The 21,740-nt window shown below is 40.3% G+C and overlaps 1 protein-coding gene across 3 annotated transcripts; it reads left to right on the forward strand.

Moving 5' to 3' along the window:
• The first annotated feature begins 4,645 nt into the window (after positions 1 to 4,645).
• wrap53 (WD repeat containing, antisense to TP53) lies at positions 4,646 to 19,966 on the forward strand. Of its 3 annotated transcripts, none has more exons than XM_040141312.1 (11): positions 4,646 to 4,896; positions 5,328 to 5,785; positions 5,948 to 6,140; positions 7,585 to 7,680; positions 8,306 to 8,414; positions 9,760 to 9,848; positions 12,053 to 12,276; positions 13,669 to 13,880; positions 15,142 to 15,245; positions 15,528 to 15,671; positions 16,511 to 19,966. In XM_040141312.1, the coding sequence occupies exons 2-11, from the start codon at positions 5,503 to 5,505 to the stop codon at positions 16,734 to 16,736; spliced, it is 1,680 nt and encodes a 559-aa protein (XP_039997246.1). In that variant the 5' UTR covers positions 4,646 to 4,896; positions 5,328 to 5,502; the 3' UTR covers positions 16,737 to 19,966. The 3 variants fall into 3 exon arrangements, with proteins under 3 accessions (XP_039997246.1, XP_039997247.1, XP_039997248.1); XM_040141313.1 differs by lacking the exon at positions 4,646 to 4,896 and adding an exon at positions 4,928 to 5,043; XM_040141314.1 differs by lacking the exon at positions 4,646 to 4,896 and adding an exon at positions 4,963 to 5,065.
• The last annotated feature ends 1,774 nt before the right edge of the window (positions 19,967 to 21,740 follow it).

The raw sequence follows: 21,740 nt of genomic DNA on the forward strand, positions 1-21,740 counted from the left end.
CTTTGTGTGTGTGTGTGTGTGTGTGTGTGTGTGTGTGTGAGTGAGAGATTCTGTTTTCAGAGTGCATGTTCATTTACTGTTCATAGAAATGAGTTAAGACTACAGGTACTCATTTTGAATACATGTGCATTTTTGTATGTGTATGAATGCACATTTGTGCCTAAGAACTTGGATAGGGTGCGTGGCCATTGAGACATTAACTCTTTTTTGAGAGCAAGTGTGACGTGTGTCAGTGCTCAGCACAGTGTATGTAAAGTATGTAAGTTTATATCGTAAATATTTCTAGTTCAGTCTAGGGGTGATCCATCGGAAGGTTAGTCCAGTCTGTTTTCCTGGGGTGTGATCACGTTGCCTTTTGTCAGCTCTCGAACTTGTGAATGAAAGGTGTCGAGTTTCTGACTCTGAAAAAAAAAAAATACAGCATCTTAATGTGCAAGTGCACAGAACGGTGCATGAAATGTTAGCATATTGTGTTACTTATTCGTTGTTGCAATTTGATAATGACGAGTTTTCTTTTTTAATGAAAAATATATATGAATATATACATTATATACAAAGTTTAAAAAGTATTTGGACTAAGATAATGAGCACTTGGGGCTGCTATTTTTGTTGTGTTTTTAACTTTTTTTTCCTTAATTTGTTTTTCATTTTTGTTTCGCCATGTGAAGTGTGTGTATTATTTCTTTCTTAAGAAAATATTGAATGTATTCCAAAAAAATGACAAGAAACCCGTGCTGATACCAGATATTATTTTTTCCTCAGAAGATTTCAAAAATGGAAACAAAATACAAAAAAGCTTCAGAGTTTAGCGAGGTCTTTTTTTTTTTTTCACATTGGAGAAGAAAAAAAACTCGGGATGGATACAGTTGAACACACTGCCTCTACAATCCTGGTCGTACAAATAGTGACTAAGAATTCAAAGAAAGGACTCTTTCTATTCCATACTGGAGCTTTGGTTGTTTACAAACCACATGGATATCTGTGGGTGCAGTTTTGTTTTTGTTTTTTCTTTTTTGTTTGTTTGAATTATTTTTTTTCTTTTGTTCTAAGATAAGACGGGTGGGGTTTGCAAGTGCGCTTCTGCCATATGGACATTGAGTGGCGTTGGTTTTTTTTGAGGACGATGGGCAGGCATCACAACAACATGGACAAGATCCTCTAACTGGACCTTTGTGTGTGGTTGTGGATCCTGAGACTCGATGATCAACCATGGAGCTGAGGCGGGAAATCAAGGATTGGCTCTGTTTTGTGGAGAACGGAGTGTAGGGCTGCATAACCCTAGAGGGAACTGAGAGGGCGATACGAGTACACCTGGTTCGTGCACTTGTCTTCACCTCAACCCTCATAAGCACTCACACCCTGCCCTCACCAACTCACCTATGCACTTTTGTTCATTCAAGCTGTGAGGTACCATTTTGGGGATGGGAGCACAATTACAACAGGAGGATTGCTACGACTTAGACAAAGTCACTGAAAAGATATTCCCAAACTGATATAAGAGACTCGAGAAGCACGTCTTCTCCCACCTCCTGTATATAACCATATTTTTGTATTACCTTTCAGAGTAGAAAGAAAATTTGCAAATGGATGAAGGAAAATTCATGAGACATTGATTATATGGAGTGAATGTTCTTCAAGAAAACCAATCTTTTTGAAAATAGTTTGAGATAGACTCGCTGTGAGTTTCCCATTGTTTGCCAGTAACCCTGAAATAATTGGGGATGGAAGGGAAAACCACATGGAACGTGGAGTGAGGTGCTGGACATGCTACAGTGTCTCTAAGACTGAGTGATAGTTACCTATCAAAGTGGATGTTGGGGTGGCTACAAAGCCCCGCCAAGAGTGTTTGTCAACTTACATAGTAAAGAGGCAGACATGGGTTAGAAGAGCTGTTGGCAATGATACTTCCACTTTGTTTCCCAACCTGGTGACTGCCTTGAGAGCTGTAGCGTGACTGCAGGAGGAAAAATCCTTGGTATTGGTAAGATATGCTGGATATCCTTGTGGCACTTTGTTTCTAACAGGATTGTTTGGGCTGGGTAGTGATGTGACGATCTTGTGCTCTTTCTTTTTATCTTCTCACAGGCGTCTGGTTGTGCTTTATTTGCTGCCCTCTACAACGAGGATCTAATCTACAGCCAACCCATGAACCAGTTAACCCCAAACCTGTCCTTTGAACTTAAACCCTAAGAAACTTTTCTGTCTTGACCTCAGACTGGGCAGGCCATTGGCATTATCAGTTGGACAGTTACCAGATGAATTTACAGGTTTATTGCCCATGGATCCCATCTGTGTTGGAAGTGTTAGGTTGGGCATTCAATCAGGCGCACTCTGGCAAGGAAGACTATAAAGAGACACGAATTGCCCCAATGTCATCATCCACCTCAGCCTGAAACTCTCAGGTGGTTGCATGGAGGTCCTCTAACCAGCTGGACGGAAGACCTGCGCTCCTGCCCAGAAGTCAGAGACAGAACTGGGTTCGGTTTCGGTGGATGTGGCTGGATTACATCTATGCCACAAGAAAACCCTGCAGCTGTGGAACTGGATGGACTGAAAAAATTGTACAAAAAAAAAAAGACTTTGAAACATGACAAAACACAACACGTAGCTACATGTCACATAGATTCTAGAGTCCAAAGGAGTGGCAGACACTACATGCACACTTACAGCAAAAGCAACGTACACTCAGTTACATTGGCTCTCCTCTGGAACCGCGTCTGCATAACAGGGCTGCATCGATATCAAATCACACAAGACACGTACAGACACACACAAGCATCAATGCTCATCACTATAAATGCTGAGCTTTGTAAATAATGTAAAAGTTTGTGTGTTGATTTTTCTCATAGTGGGGTTTGCTTTATTTCTCTGTTCAACATGCCTTAAATTGTAAAGTTCAGTCCTGAACGGCTAACTGAAAATGTTCTCTAAATGATGAATTTAAGTTGGAAACTACCTTGTTAACTGTCTTCTAAAGTTAAAAAAAGAGAGGAGCTTTCAACAAGACTGTTTTCTGTTGGCTAACAGAACTGTGTGTTCTGTATTAACTTCATAAATGTACATCTGCTCACCATGAAAGTTACTAGTTAGCTACAGAATAGAGCAGCAAAGCAGTCTTTGATTATTCTCATTTTGCTGGTGTTGGCTTATGTTGCCCTTTTGGTTTACTTAAAATGAAGAGTGGATTCGTTTAGATTTTCTTTGTAGATTATTGCTAATAGTGCAGGCTGAAGTCTGTACTGTTCTGGAGCTGAGCTGATGGGGTGGGATGCACAGAATTGGCTTAAAGCACAGACTTGTTGCTGTGTGATGACTATTGTTGGGCAAAAGTGAACCAGAGTGACAGGTCATCCTCAAATTGATGTTGGGGCTTTTTGGTTCATTTTTGTACACTCCAGGGACTTCAGTGTTTTGGAAACTACGAGGTACTTTTTACAGTTTTGAGATGATGACTTTGGCTTGTGTAAGAGAGGTGATTGTTAGAGTAAGCTTGCATGATTTGTAATATTTGTGGTCACAACTTGGCCCAGGTGACCGCTGCTCTGTCTATCACCTGTTAGTGCTGCTTACCATCTCAGGTGGCACTCAATAGAGAGAGACTTCACCAGTTTTGTGTCACTTGTGCGTTATCTGAAAGGAACTTCAATGTCTCGAAAATTTGGATAGTGTCTTGTTCTGTGTATGGATTTGAGAGATTAATGCTTTTAGTCAACCCGTAATATTTTTTTTTTTTTTGTGCGTGTGTCCTGGATAACTACACAATATGCAGTTTTTAATCTAAACGGCAACTGATATTCATTGAATACCATCAGCTTAGTTTAATACACTTGGACAGTTTGAATAGCTGAGGTTTTGGTGGATAGTTACCTGCCATAGCTAACTGTGTAAACTGAGGTAGCCACAGTAGGCTATGTATGTCATAACTACTGAATTGATACTGAATTAATACTAAATGGTTTCTATGTTAAAATTGTTGTAATCAGTTGCCAAAACAGAAATTGACTTGAAACATGAGTACGCTATCAAGCCTCTTACTTGTGGTTAACTTTAAAAATACCAATGTTTGACATTTTTAAAAGCTGATAATGTGTTGTATTAGTTGTTGCTCAGTCAGTCCTTCTTAAAGGAGTAAACTATAGTTGTTTGCAGTTTATTTTACTGAACTACAAAGGCTTTTATGATTAGATAAACTGCAATATTGTGTTGTCAAAATGCCCTGGATGTTTGGTTGTAGTCTTTGAAAAGATCCTGTCACAGCCTGTCCCCCGAAGTAATGAAGTTGCTCACCTGGTTCATTGTAGCCTGGGAAAATATAATTCTAACGATATTGGCCTAAAAGATAAATTTAAAGTTTTACCCCAGTCAGCTCAGTTCCTCTGCTTAATAAGTCTTTGAATGTTGTTAAAATAACAGCATACATGTAATGAAACTGTTTTGGAAAAGAACAACAGAAAGATGTGTAAATAGTTTGGCTTTGTTTGTTTGAAGAACAAAATAAATACTAAATAAATAGCATTTAGCAGTGACTGACTCAGTATTTCTTATTTCCTACTTTCAAAATCCATAAATTATGTTTGCGGCCGTGTGAAGAACTACACATCATACATGACAGACGAATTACTGGGCTGAACGAGCCAACATAAGTGTGTCTCAACGCTATTAGCGCAGTGTGATTAAACTATCTCGCGATAGTTCGAATCACATGGCCGCCCACAGTGTTTACAAGTCGTAATGTGCTGGTGAAATGAAACAAAGTCCTGAAGTAGGAGGACGTCGCATGGTCTTCTGTGCTACTAGTACTCTCCGACTTCAGCTGAAACTTTGATACCGTCGAGGAGAACCGTGTGTTTAGCAAAACTGCGAGCAGAACCTAGGGACAAGCAAGCCACAACACAGGTATGTAGCACCAGACAGCTAGTTTAGGCTAATGCTAACGTGAGGTGGTTGCTGTCTCTGTTGTGGACGAACGCTTAAAGGAAATTGAAGCATTTTTGCCTTCGTATCTAGAGTCGTTCTTCAAGTTATATCACGGCAGCAGGGCATGTATGGAGTCAAACGTCTAAGTGTTGGTGATGTAATTTGTACTTCGGCAAGCGTTAATTTAGCAAAATCAACATTAATGCTAGTTTAGCTACAGGTGTCTGTTCGGGTTTCAAGTACTTATCCCTCTTAACAGGAAACATCACGTTTACTTCTTTTTAATTGGTGGAGCAAAAGTGCTCTCTTACTTTTTCGTTGTTTTGACGTGTGTTTTCCATCATTGCACCACTGGTCTCACCTGCCCTGTTTCCCTGTCTTCATCTTTACCGGCTTCACTGTTTTTCTAGGCTAGTGGGTGCTGTGATGTCCTCTACCCCCAACAGACTCAAACACCCACACTGCAGGAAGAAGCACTATCCGAGTAGCACTTACCTCACCCACGTCTGACAGCCAACCGCCGGACACAAGGCATTTGGACCCCAGGTAGAGAACTTGACAGAAGAGATTGATACGCATTGTGAGATGTCGAATTCGGCTGGAGCTGGTGAAAGCGGAGGTGTGGCGGGCGCAGGGCAAGATACAGAAGCGGATAATGAGCCCCCCCAGCAGACCCTACCTTTACTTGAAGGTGACAGCTCAGAGGTGGGGGACGCCTCAGAGGAAGGGGCCCCTCCGGCTGCCAAGCGGCTCAAGATCAGCAGGGAGGAACCGTTGCGGGTACAGGTAGCAGAGCCCAATAAGATGCATGGAGAAACACCAGCACAGGCTGGCTTGCTGCTGGAAGACCTAGCCCCACCAGCACAGAGTAAAGTACCTGTTTCTATGAAGCTGCATGTATTAAATTAAATACAAGAGAGTGGAAAAAATTGGTTCATTCAAGTTATGAGTTTGTCCGTCAGAAATTATGATTCAGTATCAATTTGAAAAATAATGAGTTAATCTGCACAATTTTACTTTTTGATGCTAGGCACAGGAGAGCCACCACAACATGAGGAGAAAGGTCATGGAGGGGAAGAGGTGCCTGTCAGTCAGGAAGGTGAAGAAGAATGCCATGAGAATGGAGATGGAGGGCACGATGCCCCCTTAGAAGAAGGAGAGACAAAATCAGAGAAGGAGCGCAACGCTAATGGATCAACAGACAGTCCCAGTGAAGGACAGCAGTAAGTGCAGGAAGAAATCAGACCATCGGGGGGGGGGGCTGAAGATAAATTAAACACGTTTGTGAAATGGAGAAAGAAGCCTCTGTGAATGCACTGCAGAGCAAGAGGTTTGGGTGAATCCAACATGACTGTACAGTCTGAAAAAATGATAAAGCTTGATAAAATGCTGACCAAAATGCAGTACTCATGGCAGTATTCCTTGATCATATGCTTTGACGGCCTGACTGTGACGTCACTACACCAAACACTCATGGATTATTTTTTGGTCCTGTTTATGAGTTTATATTAAATCTGTCCTACAGGTGAATCATCTTAATAGATGCCATTATTAGCCATTATTTTTCTTATTTGTACTACTTATTGCTTGTCGTAGCTTTTATTTAATAGCACAACTACCCCTCAGTACACACTCAAAGCAAACTATAACTGTTGAAAACCTTGGCAACCATAAAACTTCATAATTGCAGTACTGGATATGTTATTTTAATATTAAGAAGAAATACAGCTCATGTACCATAATCTAATGTGCATGAAAATTTTTAAAATGTCTCCCCTCTGGCATCACTATGTGTGTTAACAAAGTCTTTAACTTTGCAGGCTATCAACTGAAAAGTCAAGTTATTAAAAAACAAAATGATTAATTTTAGTCACACTGATTTTATCAGTCACATTTCCAAAAATGAGACGACTGGTGGAGGTGTAGGCCTTCAAACAAGTAAAATATTATAGAAAAAATTCATTCTAAAGCGACTATACCTATTTTGGTTCCTTCAGCCAGACACCAGCAGGAAATTGCAAGGAAGTGTGTGAGCATCTTCTTGTAATCCGAATATTACGATAATTAAGCGGTTGCAGCTATTTGAACGTGTATTGCCTTGTGACTGTCAGCTGTGTGAGATGTTGCTCTGCTTCCTCTGCATATTTTATAATAGCACTCATGTTGAAGTGGGCCACCAAAAAGTGCTAAGGCATTGACTGATTAAATATTGAACACTATCAATCATAAAAAGACAAAATTTGGAAACAATGACATGGAAAAAAACAATGGAATTAACCTGTAGAGGTCTGAAATTTAATTAACAATCCACTGCACTGTGTCTAAACAGAGCAGCTCAGGACTTGCCAGCGAAAAGATCAAAATCACCGTATATTTCCTCTTAGGTTTTGTGAAAGTGGAGACTATGGTTTATGTGCAGCGACAGCTTTGTCCCAGGCTGAGAAATTCATCTGAAGATATCTACGTTTAATTAAACCAAGACAAGGGTATTTGTCTTGGTTTTTTATTTATTTATTTATTTTTTCAGAACCCTTTATATCCTCGAGACCAATAAGATGGGAAATTAAAATTTTTCAGTGGAATGGATGTGTTTGTTTTGTGATTTATTTGTTGTCTGTTTACAATTCTATGACCAAGGACCTCTCCTTCTCTCTATCCTGCCTCCAGCCTTGGCTTACATTTTACCCAGAACCCCCAGATGCTGACTGGTTCCTGGACTGAGTACTCCAGCCTCCCAGAGAATTACCTCAAAGGTTGCAAATGGTAATCTCCTCTAATATTAACATGACAAAAAATACAACATGGATGAGGTTTTGAAGGTGTGAAAAATAAAAATTCATTGTGATGTATTTATCTGATTACCATAAATAAAGAAGACTACTATAAGGACTACACTGTATTTTACATTTTATGCCCTGCGGCAGATATCAAGGATAGTTATTGATCTTCAGGATTACAGGGGAAAAAATGACTTCCTGTCCAATTGAAGTTAAAGGATTAATTCCACTATGTTCATCTTCCTTAGTAAGGTCAAAGTGGGAACACGAGCACTAACATTAACTCAGATATAAGAGGGGCTACCAGTTATCTTGATCTTGTGGTCAAGATAAATCAGCATCTCAGTTGTGTACACCATGGTATTTATGCTTAAAATGCTATAAATACCATCTTTAATACAAGCTATTTACTATACTATATCTGCATATACTTAGGTATGCCCCCAGTGATGTCATGAGTGTGAAATGTATTTATTCCTGTGTTGTTTTTCTGGTTTTGGTTCTGTGTTCCCTTACTGCAGCTTCAACATGAAACATGAGTATATATTGTTCTCAGTTCAAAGCAGATAATACACCATCATCTTTTTCTCCTCTTCCCTCTCCTAACCTAGGGCCCCTGATGGTTCCTGTATCCTGACCAACAGTGCAGACAATGTGCTCCGTGTGTACAACCTCCCTCAAGAGATTTACAGCTACAACTGGGACCTGCTACCAGAGATGGTGAGCACATCATCTCCAAGATAGCCTGCCATCAGAGCCTCTCCTAATACGGACAATACAATACGGAAAACTTTAAACACTGATAGAGGCCATTCTTGACTGAAATTGCTCAGAAGATAGATCAACCCTCAGTGCAAATTTCAAACAGTTCCTCTAGTGCCCCCATCAGGCCCATGTGAGGTAACTTTCTGCCTGCAGGGTTGGAGCACTTGCACATACAAGAAAACCTTTTTTTTCTCCACCAAGTTCTATAGGACAGGAGTGCAATAAATACATTCTTTTCAGTTTCATTAAATGAAATAAATCACCAACAGAAAATCCTCTTTTGCTTCTACAAAATTGATCAAATTATGTGAAATAGAGCATCTTTGAAAAGTCTTTATTATGGCTTTCCAAGGGGGTTCTCACTCTCCATACCTGGGTGTAACTGATAAAGTTGTATTCATTTAAGTAATATTGAATCAGTCAGACTTTGGACTACGGATTTTAGGATTCAGACTCATATTTCTGTTTCTACATCAATCCATTCTTCAAAGTTTAGTTACAGTTTGTTTATAACTGGAACACATGGAAAACACACTTTAATTTTAATTCAGCCCCATTAATTGAACTTTTACTGGCCATATTGCAGCAGTAATTCAGGCATCATTTGTGTCTGATGTGTGGTACTAAATTTAGAGCTAAAGAGCCGCATCTCAGATTTATCTAGTCATCTAGTTTGTGACTGCAAATTGGTTTGTGTTCTACTCCACCATAGATTTTTTTTAATGTCTTGATCATGTTTGGGATATTTTACATTTCTTTCAAACACTGTTTCGTGTGTGTGAAATTGTGATATAATAATAGTTAAAAGGTCATCAACCTTTTGTGTGTTATCTGACCTTTTCTACAAAGACAGTTTTTGTTGAACATGATTTTTGCATGTCTGCTGTGCTACAACATCAACTAAGAATACAACAAAACAAACAAACAAAAAATCACTCAATCAACAGTCAGATTAAATAAACATTCTGTAATTTAGGTTTGGGGCTATCAAGTGGCAAGCCAGTCTCTTAATAGCATTACAGGCTGGTAGATTGTAATCAGTAAACCTAAATTATTGAAATATAATCCATTTTCCTCCATTAAAGAGATGTCAGTCATAGTAGGAAAGAGTAGAAAATATATCTTTGATTGCTCTTTTCTCACACTGTGCCATTGGCTTTTGATATCAAATTTTACCACAAGGAAAGTGTGTGATAGTGTCTTCCAGCCGGCAGTACCAGCATCAGCACTAACAGATCCCATTGGTCAGTTGACCTGCTGTGCCTGACTGTCTTCTTTTCTGCCTGCCCTTCTGTGGCAGAGTCCAGTGCTGAGGATGGCGGAGGGAGATACCATCTACGACTACTGCTGGTACCCCAAGATGAACTCTCTGGATCCGGAAACATGCTTGTGAGTTGAACTTGATCTTTGCCAGACTAATCCCTAAGCCTCTGCTCTTCACAGGTGGAGAGATGAGACATTTAAAGTTCACTTTGAAGGTCAACTTGCCAGATGGTGAAGAATGTATACAAAGAAAAAGGGTAGTACATTGTCTATAGAGGCTAATGTCAGTCAGTGATTGATGTATTTAATCTGGATCTTAGATGGTTAGACTGGGACATTGTGTGTTTGTGTATGCAAGTAAGATTTTCTGTATATTTGAGACTGTCTAATAGACTATCTTAATATAGAAGATATTGCTGTATGCTTGTGACTCATTCTTTGATCCCTGTGGTATTTATACACGCCGTGTGAGCCAGCTTCCAGTGTAGAGAGAAGCTGTAAAAGCTTTCTGATGTCTCTCATTATGAGTGAAGAGTTGGCCTTTGTCTTGTCTGCCTCTGCCTCTGTCGCAATACGCTTGGCTGTTTGAGACCCATGGTGCTTTTTAGCATGATTCAGCCTACTAACAGCACTCCCGAGCCCAGACAACACCTTAAAGGGCCTCATGAAACCTTGACGTGGGGCTTCTCTTTTCATCTTGTTCTCCTTTATTGCCGCGTGTGCAGGCGGGCACTCTAGCTGGCTTTTACCGGTGTGGTGATTTTGACATCACTGTGCAAGTGTGTGCGTGCACGGTGAAGAAGACCCAACATCAGTAACACCCAGCCATCACTACGGAGAATGCGGATCGTCTGTGGGGAGAGAGGTAGTGCTGTGCTAACGAGCTGAGCTCAAGTTGCCTACAGCTTTCTCTATGTATACCATTCCTCCCCCAGCTCACACCATCCTCCAGTTGCAGGCTCCACCCTCCAACAGATCCCTCTGATCAAGGCCAATGTTGGCACCACTCCAACCCAACACCAGACAGCCTTCACTGTGTAAGAGGAGGGGGTTGGGGTCAGGATCTGGACATCCAGAGATGAAAGTTGTGTAAACAGCAAAATGATCAACAAAAAACTCATGTGGACAATGAACCCCTTCAGGGGCCTGTGTCTATCTGCCAAAGCCGTGCAAAAACCTGCCTGTCATGAGGATGCCAGTAGAAGCTGACAGCAGATACCCTTCATCTTTTTTCAGATCACTGCCACTTATCAGAGAGGAGCTCCTTCAGAGCACAGTCAGGTGGTCGGCCAAGCTCAGAGTAGATTGTTAAAGGCTGAGGCAGCCAAATAAAATGCTATGGTTGTGATCATTAAACTCATCTACAGCAAAACTGTTTTGCTACTACTTTTTCTGTCTCCCTTCTCCCTCCTTCTACTCCTCTTTTCACATCCCCCGTTTTGTTTCTTGTTCCTCCCCCAGCACTCCTTGAACTCTCCTTCTGCCAAAAGCCATTTGTTGTTGATGCCCCTCCTGTTGAGAGGGAATAAGGGCCCCTGTTATGGCTTGGTTAAGTTGCACTGAGTTCTAGGCATTGCTCCAAGCTAGCAGCAGTCTAGCATTATAATTGGGCATTTCCCTGCTCTGGAATAAAGCTGCGGCTCAAAGGGGCCATAACAGAACACGGCAGCAGCGGCAGGGGCTAATTTCCTTTGTCTAATTGAGCCGCATTGATGTTTCGGCATTTGTTCAGTGCCCAATAATTAGAGTTAAAAAGGCATTGCTCATTCTTTGGCCCTGATTTAAATCAATAAGAATGTGCTGTGGCCTTGTCTCCATAATGAAGCATAGCACAATACTGTGTATTTGTTTTGACGTATCGATACATTCAGGAGGATTGGGTGCAGTTTGAGGGAAGAAATGAGAACATAAATCAAACAAGATGTTTTTTGGTCATACATGATATATATCTCAAAAGAATCTCAGCAGCCCATATCATTTGCATATGTTTTGTATCCTCCAAGATGCAGGTACTGTATAAGTATTTTACCAGTTACTTTATATAAAAAAACTGATTGCCGCTTTATGTTCATTCACTTCACTCTAAATATGTTCTTTGGTTTGAAACTCCAAACTGCGTCATCTGTTAATCGCAAGTTCTAAAGAACCAAAAATGCCCTCAGGAACAATCGAGATTGACTCAATTAAGTATTCACAGCTTTTATTCAACTTTTTTTCATAATTTGCATCATTCACTTTCTATTCTTTGTTGTCTCTCTGTCATTTTCCCATAGCTCACTCTTACCTTGTTGGCCAATCTTTTTGTCTGGCCTCCTCTTCCTTTTCCGCAGTCTAGCCAGCAGTAGCCGTGACAACCCAGTCCACATATGGGATGCATTTTATGGGGAGGTGCGAGCCAGTTTTCGACCCTACAATCACCTGGATGAGCTGACAGCAGCTCACTCCCTCTGCTTCTCGCCTGATGGGACGCAGCTCTACTGCGGCTTTGACAAAACTGTCAGAGTCTTCTACACTGAGCGTCCTGGCAGAGACTGTGAGGAGCGGCCGACAGTAGGTCAGTTATCAACTGCTCTTTCACAGTTTTGGCGTAAAGCATCATAATGGTGGATTATACTCTACAGTTCAATGAGGTAATCTTAAAGACATGTTAATTGTGGTTCCTTTAACATCAAAAGATGATAGCCATTTAAACAAATTTTATCTATCCTGTGCTCTCACATTGTAATGAATTAATGTTAAAGGCTTCTTCAGAGTGTTTCGAAAATTAATGTGCACTAATACGGAGTTTATCTTAATGATAATTATTTGTTATAAACAATATTAGTTATAACAAACACTGAATTAGGAGTTACAGAAAATTTGTATTACCATTTGAGAGCAGGGACTGTTTTTTAAACTCTCCATGTTGTTCAAGGATGCTCCAAAGTCTAAGTCAAAAATAATTTACAAAAAGAATTGCATTCACGAGCTATGTTCTTTGAATATCCAGCCCACAAGAGAAAGTAAACGGGGGACTATGAAAAGGATAATGTGAAGTTGGTTGTTTTCTTGACTTCAGTAAATTGCTGTTTGACAGCGGGCTGTCAAATCTAAAAGGCTAAAGTCTCCTTGAACACCTCAACAAGGATAATTTTTAGTATGTACTTCTGACGAAAAATAAACGCAACTAAATGTTTACTGAGATGAATTCCTTATCTCTGTCATGCACGTCAAACAAGTTTCAGTTCACTGGGAGGTTTTTGTTATTATGTACTGAAATGAACTGAACCGGTTTCTACAACCTTCGTGTAGTTAATGGGCTGAAGTATTGTGTAGCACCAAAATAATCTTTGCATTTGTCAACAAATAGATTTTAATATTCAAAACAATCATTTATTGTATAAAGTGGCATGATATGCAGGATGAAGGGCTACTTTTTTTTAGTTGGCAACGAACAAAGACGTGCAAATTCATAAAATAAGGATTTTTTTAGCTCATGAGTAACCCTCAGCCATGCAGTGCTGGCAACTCAACATCCTGCTCTGGTAAATCACTTCTGTCTATGATTTCTTGTGTGTTTGGCTCCATCAGCTCTGCTTGATAACTAATAACTGCAAATTATGTAGAAATGTATGGTCAGTCTCAAAAACGGGTTATGTGATACATGTGAGGACTGTGCCAAACCCTTGCTTCTGCTTTTACGTGCCAAAAACGTGCTAGAAGTCTTCTCTAAAAAGTGAGAAAAAGGATGATTTGGAAAGGAGTAAACCTTAAAAAGAAACAGATGATCCAAATGTGACTTTATGTGTCTATTGTTGAGAAATATTTTCCTCTTACAGATGTAATCAGAAATGTAGGAGCTGCCAAAAAGCCGACTTTGAGTAGAAGTGATAGGGAGTAGTGCCTTGTGAACCTTTTGTAAATTCTGAGAGCCCTGCCAAATGTCACTCTCTTGTCTTCACTGCAGTGAAGAAGCAAGGCCAAAGTGGCATCATATCCTGCTTTGGCTTCAGCCCCTGCCAGTCTGTTTACGCCTGTGGCAGTTACTCCCGCTGCGCTGGCCTCTACTCCTGCCAAGACGGCACCCTGCTGGCTCTGCTGCCGACCCGCCACCATGGCGGCCTCACCCATCTGCTCTTCTCCCCTGACGGCAACTACCTGTACACTGGCGGGCGCAAGGTGAATACATGAACACATGCACGCACACACTTGCATATGGCAGGCCTGCAGAGAAGAGGTAATATTGCTGCTTCATTTGAACGATCACACACACGCCATCAGTGGGCTTTGTGTGTCAAGCAGGTAACAGATTACTTTGGTCTGTTGCATTGAAGAATTGGTTTACACAGGCAAGCTTTTGGATAAGAGCTTTATATGCTAAGTTCCTGTCTTGATGGCACGAGTCAGCATGTAATGAATCTGATTAGGTATTAAGGCGAACCCCAGTCAACGCCTGAAGGATTCATTTTGTTTCACAAGGGTGCTGCAGAGGGTTGATGTTAAAGGAGCTTGAACCTGCACCAATCAAATCTTTAGATTTTTATTTATATTAGTTTTGATTTTTTTTTTTTTTTTTTTTTTTTTTTTTTTTTCTATTCTAAATAGTTTTTATGTGTTGGACAGATGACCAATTAACTGATAAGCATTTTTTTCAAATATCATTAATTATCCAGTAATTAGCAGTAAGGTGAACCTTACTAAATGAATGACAGTGAAACAAGCCGCCAGATAGTTCCCTCGGTATACATCGTACAAATTGTCCAAAATGTTCTGTTGACAACGTGCAATGTAGAAACTCCATAACCATCAACCTCTGTGGGATTCAGTGCCCTCCATTAATTCCTGTTACCTTATGTAACCCTGGTTAGATTAAATATACACTAGTTATGCATTCCAATGTATGCAATGCATGTAAGGCACACTGCCAGTTATCAGATTTACAATTTGGCAGCAGGGTTGAATGTACAGAGGTACACAGCAGGTCTATGTGGAAACAATATCAAGACAACATAAGCAAAACAAATTGGGACTGTGTCTGTGCCTGCATCAGTGTATTAGTTTTCATTGTAGTTTTAGTCAGATTTTAGTCCTGTGGAATATAGTTATGGATGGTATTTATAAAGGTGTAATAATAGAGGATGACAATTTAGTATGTTTGAAAAAAGATGAATTCACCACACAATTTTTTTTATTCTGCACGTAGGCTATATACCTATATTGTCTATTTTCCTTTTTCTAATTGTTAATTTCAATTGCATTAATTAATTATTCTGGCAAACAAGTATCTTAGAGTAATTATGAATTTGTATGCACAAATAATCAAACGGAGGAATCTGTGATACCTGATGGTGTCTGTAGCTCTGGTTAATATTTGGGTTTTTTGTGTGTGTGTGTGTGTGTGTGTGTGTGTGTGCGTGTGCGTGCGCTCGCATGTGTGTAGGATCCGGAAATCCTTTGCTGGGATTTAAGAGAGCCAGGAAAAGTTGTGTTTTCACTTAAGAGGAATGTCACCACTAACCAGCGCATCTACTTTGACCTGGACCTGTGAGTTTACCTCACAAACCCTACTCACTGACATGTGTGTGAGCATTAACAGTGACAAAGACAAAGCAGTGACACTGCCCTAAAATCCACATAATAAATTGTATCTAGTATGAGCATACTGTCATTTTTCATGTCTTTCTTCATCCTGTCTGTTGACTTCACTTGTTGGCTGGCCATTTTATTGGATTTAACATGAGTTTATAAATGCTGATCATTTGTTTGTTACCCCTGTTGGCACTCACATTGTATGTATTTTGTCCCCTGGTGTGTGTGTGTGTGTAGTGCCGGCAGGTACCTGCTGAGCGGCGACACGGAGGGAGTGGTGTCAGTATGGGACACCAAGACACCTATTCCTGATGGTAATGAGGAGCTACTGCAACCTCAGCTGAGGTTCCAGGCCCACTGGGACTGCACCAATGGCATCAGGTATGATTGCTAAAAAATCTAACCCATCCCATTGACTGGTGACACAACATCAGTCAGTAATGTAGCATATATCCTATTAGCGTCACTTGATCAAAATAAATCTTATAAAATGTAGAAACCTGAAGTGTCTCAATTATTCACGTCATGGCATATCTTGTAAAATAGGAGAGAGAAAATAAGGAATCATAAAACTCAGGTACTTCAGTCATGTTCAGTGACTGTTGCTGTTTTTCTGCCTGATTGTCTGGTTTTGCTGTTTGGGTCCCAAAGTCATTTTACACAAGCATAGGAGATACAAATAAATCGACCAAAATATTTTAGCTATGAGGAGAAGCAGCTTCCAATTTCAGAGCTGTGAAATTGCCCAACATGCAGTATTACTGTTTTTTGTGAAAACAGAGTAATAACTACAGCTTCTGTATGTATTTATGAAAAATCCAGCAAATGGCTCTGTTGCTAAGTAGCAATTCACATATGCTAATGTTAGTGCATTGTCTATAGAAGAGAGAAAGGTAGCTGATGAACTAAAAATTGAACTGTTACTCAGATAAATTTATATACCATGGCTGTGAATGAGCTACAGTTATGCATAGAACCTCAGTTAATCTAGTCATGTACTCTCAATTAATTCAGTTATTTAAGGTCTGTGAAGTCAATTACTTACTTCCTCTTAGTGGTTATCGAAGTGTATTTCAAATGCAAAATATCTTGAATCCCTACAAAAACTCATATTCAAAAAAATGTTTTTTTTGCATTACACTCTTGTCACTCAATCATTTTCATTTCCTCCCATTCATCATTTTCTTCCTGCCACCCTCTGTTCCTACATCCTTCTACAGTATTCACCCCTACGTGCCGTTATTGGCGACCTCCAGCGGCCAGCGGCAGTTCCCTTGGCCCGGCGACAGCGAGGGTGACTCGGCCTCTGATGGCGAGGGAGGTGAAGCTGTGATGTCACCGCAGGAGATCCGACAAGACAACGCCCTGACTCTGTGGTGGGCTGGACCAATCAGCCCTGCCACAGAGGGGAACCAGGAGCCGAGCACAGTGGTGGTGGAGACCTGAAGCTCTCTTAGTTCAGCCAGCTGACACAAATTGAGTTACACCTGTCATGTGCTGTTTATTTTGGGAATATTTGGTGTGGATAAAGCTAATTATGGATCAGTCAGATTCTTTTTTTCAATCAGCAACATGAAGTCCGGAGGTGGAAAAGCATTACTGGGTCATTTTTAAACAGTCCGTTTACTTAAACATTACACATTTACACACACACAGTCCTAATAAATTTCTGAAATTGAAACCTAACATATCATCTTGAAGTTTTACAAGTAGTGAAGTACGCATCAGTTGAAATGAAAGGATTATCAAACATTGCACACAAGGTCAGTTCAGAGCAGATTTTCACGGTTCTGTGTTTGAAGACTTCATTGTTTTAATGCCAGTTTGGTAAATAAGAATTGAAGCTATAGGCTAAGACCCTGGTCAGTGTGAGAAGCAAGGTTTTCTCTAAAACCTTACTCCGGTTGAGACAAGAAGTGGGCTGCATAAGAAGTGGATTGGGGCTCGATATTTCCCAGTTATTGAATATGTGAGAGAACATTTGCTTTTTTTTTTTCAAAAGATGAAATGTAATGAATCTTTTATGAAACTCTTGTTTACCTGTTTTTTATGCAGAATCCTTCCTAAATTGGATGAATTTGGTTGAACTGAAAGTCTTGACTGTGGTGTGAAGCAGCCCAGTGTCTAGCTACTGATCGCACCTCCGATCTCAGTTGTATTTTTGTTGAGTGTTAGTTCATGTGTGTGTGGCTGTAGTGCTGCCGCAGAGATTCTTAACAGCTATAGGTACAGTAAGTGCCATTTGTTCTTGAGCTTTGCTTTTGTAAACTGATGGGATCTCCTGTTTTTATCGTCTTTTTTAAACTATTGGACGCACCAAGTCGTCGTGTCACCCTGTGCATGCCCCTAAAATGTATATTTTTGTAAAGCCCTGATGTTAATTCTAATTTTTGAATGTATACTCTAAGCAGCTTACTTGATTACTGTAACCTCATACCAATGTGAAAGTCTTTTAATTAGTGGGTGCACCTGAAAAATCGAGCAATGTCTGTTATTTTTTTACTACAGGATGTGCTCAGATTACATTTGTACCTGTGAGTGGTAATGTGGCAGCACAGAACACATTGTTTTTGAATATAGCATTAATAATGCAGTGCAGTGATTTGCTCAATGCTTATGTTCTCCATCAGTGGGGTGTGCTTCGCTGTAGGGTTTCTTTAGACACTGATGATTTTATTAATTTTAATGCTTCTGCTGATTCAGGTTTCGCTCACTGGAACTCAACTTTGTTGCCAAGCAATTGTAGCTACGATGTGGTAGCTATTACACAATACTTTACGTATTTATGCTCTACCAGGAAGCATTAGGAACCATGTAGGCCTTAATGTCACATAAGTCTCTAGATAGATAGCTGGGTCTGCAACAGGTGGCATTCTGGGAGTTTTATTTAAGCAGGAGTGATTTAAAAGCATATCTCTTCACAGATTCACGCTGTTATTCATTTTTGTCCTTTCTGTTAAAGGCAGGCCAGAGTTGGATGCCCTGTAATAAATCCCTGATGAATGCAAGATGATGTTACACTCGAGTCAAGAGGCAGCTCTTAAAAGCTGAAGGGACTATTGGCTTTTACTTATGAGATGGAAACTATTCATAGCTTTCACCTTTCCCACACACATTTCTGTATGAATGCGCACACACTCGTGTATTTGATTGTCTGAAACCACAGGGGTACACTGAGCAGCGAGCCAAGTTGGAGAGCTGCACTGTTGTGTTGTGCCGGTTGCCTAGCGACCATCTCCGCCTTGGGAGAGGAAAGAAGGTAGAAAAATGACAAGAAGGAAAATTGGGGGCAGAGAGAGAAAAAAAAAGATTCCAAACAAGTTTGATAAATAATCCAGTAGTTTAGTGACTGCCACTTGTTTGCCTGATGGTCAGGACTCTCAGCCCTACCAGAGCCTGAAGTATGTCTACGGCGGTGAGGGATATGTAGGTTCTTACGTAGGTTCTTATGTAGGTTCTTTATCTCTACGTATCTGCTGTTGGCAATTAGGAGCAGAAAGTGGTAATGACACAAGTTGATCTATGGACAGTTCCTTGGGCTCGATGTTTACGTTGCGTTATGTAATGTGAACTGTGAGACCTTTTACGGACAGATGTGATATTTTCTTCATCGTAACTACTCAGTGCAATTTGCGAGTGATTGAAGGAAATGTGTTCAGTCACTTGATTCAGAAACGATAAAAAAGAAATGGGATGCAGCTAAACTCAATTTAGAGCAACAGGTTTGAATACATATAAAATAAGGTTCTACTGTATTTGAATTTTGAAGCTCCTCTAGTCAAAAATTTGATATTAACATAGGATAAAATTACCATGTATAATGGGAAAGGGTTTTGACAAAGTGATAATTATCACCCAACTCTAGAGTTCCCCTCAGCTCTGCAGAGCGCTTTAGCATCTTTTGTTTTGAATTTATAGCCCCAGACTTGTTTTGGTTCCCTCTTACGGTTCTCATCAAACTCGTTTCCAGCAGGGAAAAAAGCAAACAAGCTTAAGTAAACCTGTTCTACACTACCTGCCCAGCATGAAATGACAGAGAATTTAACGATTAGCTTGTTAGCATAGCCAGGAGTTAGTGGAGAGCAAATCAGGGCTAGAAAGAGAGTAAGTATTGGGCTGACATTTTTCTGGTCGCTAGGAACACAACTCCAAATGCATGCTAATGTTTTTTGTTTTTTTGTTGTTGTTTTTTTTTGCTGTGAAATTAGGCAACTTTTTGTTCACACGTTTCTCACAATATTAGTGCCATTTTTAGTGCTTGTTGCACTGCCCCAAGTGGTCAAAACAACCAAACTAAGCAATTAATGCACCTTTTAATAGTTTACTGAAAACATTTTTTTCAGTGGTTAAGTGCAGACCAGCTGTAATATGATCATACAGTATTTATGGATAGCTACAAGGTTTGGTCACTATCAGATTCTTTGCCTCAAGGCTCACCACTATTTAAAGTCCACTATTTTTTACGTTTTATTCTTTGCTTTTGCAAACACTATGCCTGAGCTACATCAGGCAGAACGTGCTAAAACATTAATGGATACCTCGGAAATGTACAACTATTCCTAAATGTTAAATTAAGCCTGTATTCCCATTGTCAAGGCAGTCCCCTGGGCTAAAACCCCCACTTGGGTATGATAGATACTGATTTCAATATTAAAGTTTCCAGCATTCAAGTCCCATTATGTAATGATTCTTCAGAATCTTATCCACCCTGCCAAGAATGAAACTGTAGAGGAAACACCGAACAACTGTCAACTTTAACTAACCTCAGAATATGTGTCATATGTATAGAAAACTGCTGCCAAATCTTAGTGGTGTCACACAGATGACAGTGAAGCCATTATCTTCATCCCAAGGTGGCTGCAGTGTAGTCTTTCCACTTTTGCAATTAATGAGCCAATCCACATCAAGTGTTCTGTGTTTCTGTGTTCTGTGCTTCCATTTATGTTGCATCCTGAGTGAGTCTCCATGGCCTTGCATAAGTGCCTTCCATTAGACTGACACACACACAAAAACCTAACAGTCCCAGCACTCATCACCAGAAAGTGTGCAGAATAGTAAGTAATGGGATCTTGATATTAAGAAAGACATTTGAAAACAATTATTCAAATGGCTGTCTGCCTGTTCAATCTCATAATCCCACAGTGAAGCACTCAAGCAAACACTCGGCAGTGTGACCCCAGCTGCATTAGCATGGTGGAAAAAGGGAGCGCTCACAGCTCTAAAGCCGGAGATGCTAAATGTCTAGACTGCTCTCTGGTTTGTCACTCTCATGCTGCCTTTGAAACGAAAGGCTTTTTAGAACATGAAGCAGAGGGAACAGATTTCCTGTAGCTTTTAGAGGTTGTCATACATGGCATTTCTCAAAATGTCAAAGAGACGGCTCCCTTATCTCCGAGAGACTTTGAATGTGTTTGGCAGGCGCTTAGCGCAAGGCTTCACTCTGACCCAGCTCTGACACCCCAGTGTACCAAAGTTGTTACATCCAGTTTTCTTAAGACTTAATAGATTATGTGCTGCATATAAACAGCTGCCACTTTATTTGGCACAGCTCTCAGTTTACAGCTCTGGTTTTTAGGAAATGTGTCACTTAAATTAAATGTAAAGCATGCAGACAGATCTCACCCTAATCAAATCTGGGCAGTGGAACAAGATTTGCAGCCAGCTTGTGCCACTAAAAAATGTATGTATGACTTTCTGTGGGATGTGACCTTGTCAAATCCATGCTTCCCAGATTTTTTCTGTTGGTGACAAATACCTGCTACCACATAGGTATAGCTACAGGTAATGAACTGGATACTAACTGTATACATTTAGCTGTCACTAAATCAGTCATCCTCCTGTCATCAGCCTATTTCAGACACCCAAGGGAGGAAGGATTATCTACCTGTGGTAGCTTGTGAAATCCCAGGCGTGAGGCAAGTTTTCCAACTGTTCCACCAGCGGCATGAGGTTGGGGCACACAGGATAGCTGTAAAGTGTACTCCAGCAATTTAGTATTACGCTCATAAAGTTGAGTCATGCAAGCAGCATGGCTCTAGGGATGGTAGTGTTGGCCTGTTGACGTTTGTGGTTTTGAGTGAAATGTCTTAGCAACGATTAAATGGATTGGCATGAAATTTGGTACACACATCCAAATTTCCCCCAGTATGAATTATAATTCCTCGGTGACCACTTTTCATCAAGTGCCATCGTCAGGTCAAAAATTCCAAAGTGGACTACTTTCTGTTTAGTGCCAGTTAGTATATGTTAGCATGCTAAACTATAATGGTGATCATGGTAAATATCATAACCTGCGTAACAACTGCAAATTAGCATTTTGACGTTAGCGTTTAGCTCAAACCACCACACAGGTGCTAGCGTGGCTATAGACAGTCTTGTTTAAGCAGTGAATTGTTGTCCTTTTGGATTTTTTCAGTGTCAGGCTACATGCATTTCCTATCCGCAGATGAT

Source organism: Xiphias gladius, chromosome 12, assembly GCF_016859285.1.
Source record: "Xiphias gladius isolate SHS-SW01 ecotype Sanya breed wild chromosome 12, ASM1685928v1, whole genome shotgun sequence".
In the NCBI taxonomy this organism is placed as follows: domain Eukaryota; kingdom Metazoa; phylum Chordata; class Actinopteri; order Istiophoriformes; family Xiphiidae; genus Xiphias; species Xiphias gladius.

What these genes read in the sequence shown, in the direction of transcription:
- wrap53 (XM_040141312.1), top strand. Translation starts at nt 5,503, where the DNA reads ATGTCGAATTCGGCTGGAGCTGGTGAAAGCGGAGGTGTGGCGGGCGCA. An exon ending in AGTCCCAGTGAAGGACAGCA is followed by an intron (nt 6,141 to 7,584) that starts GTAAGTGCAGGA and finishes TCCTGCCTCCAG; the next exon opens with CCTTGGCTTACATTTTACCC. An exon ending in GGGACCTGCTACCAGAGATG is followed by an intron (nt 8,415 to 9,759) that starts GTGAGCACATCA and finishes CTTCTGTGGCAG; the next exon opens with AGTCCAGTGCTGAGGATGGC.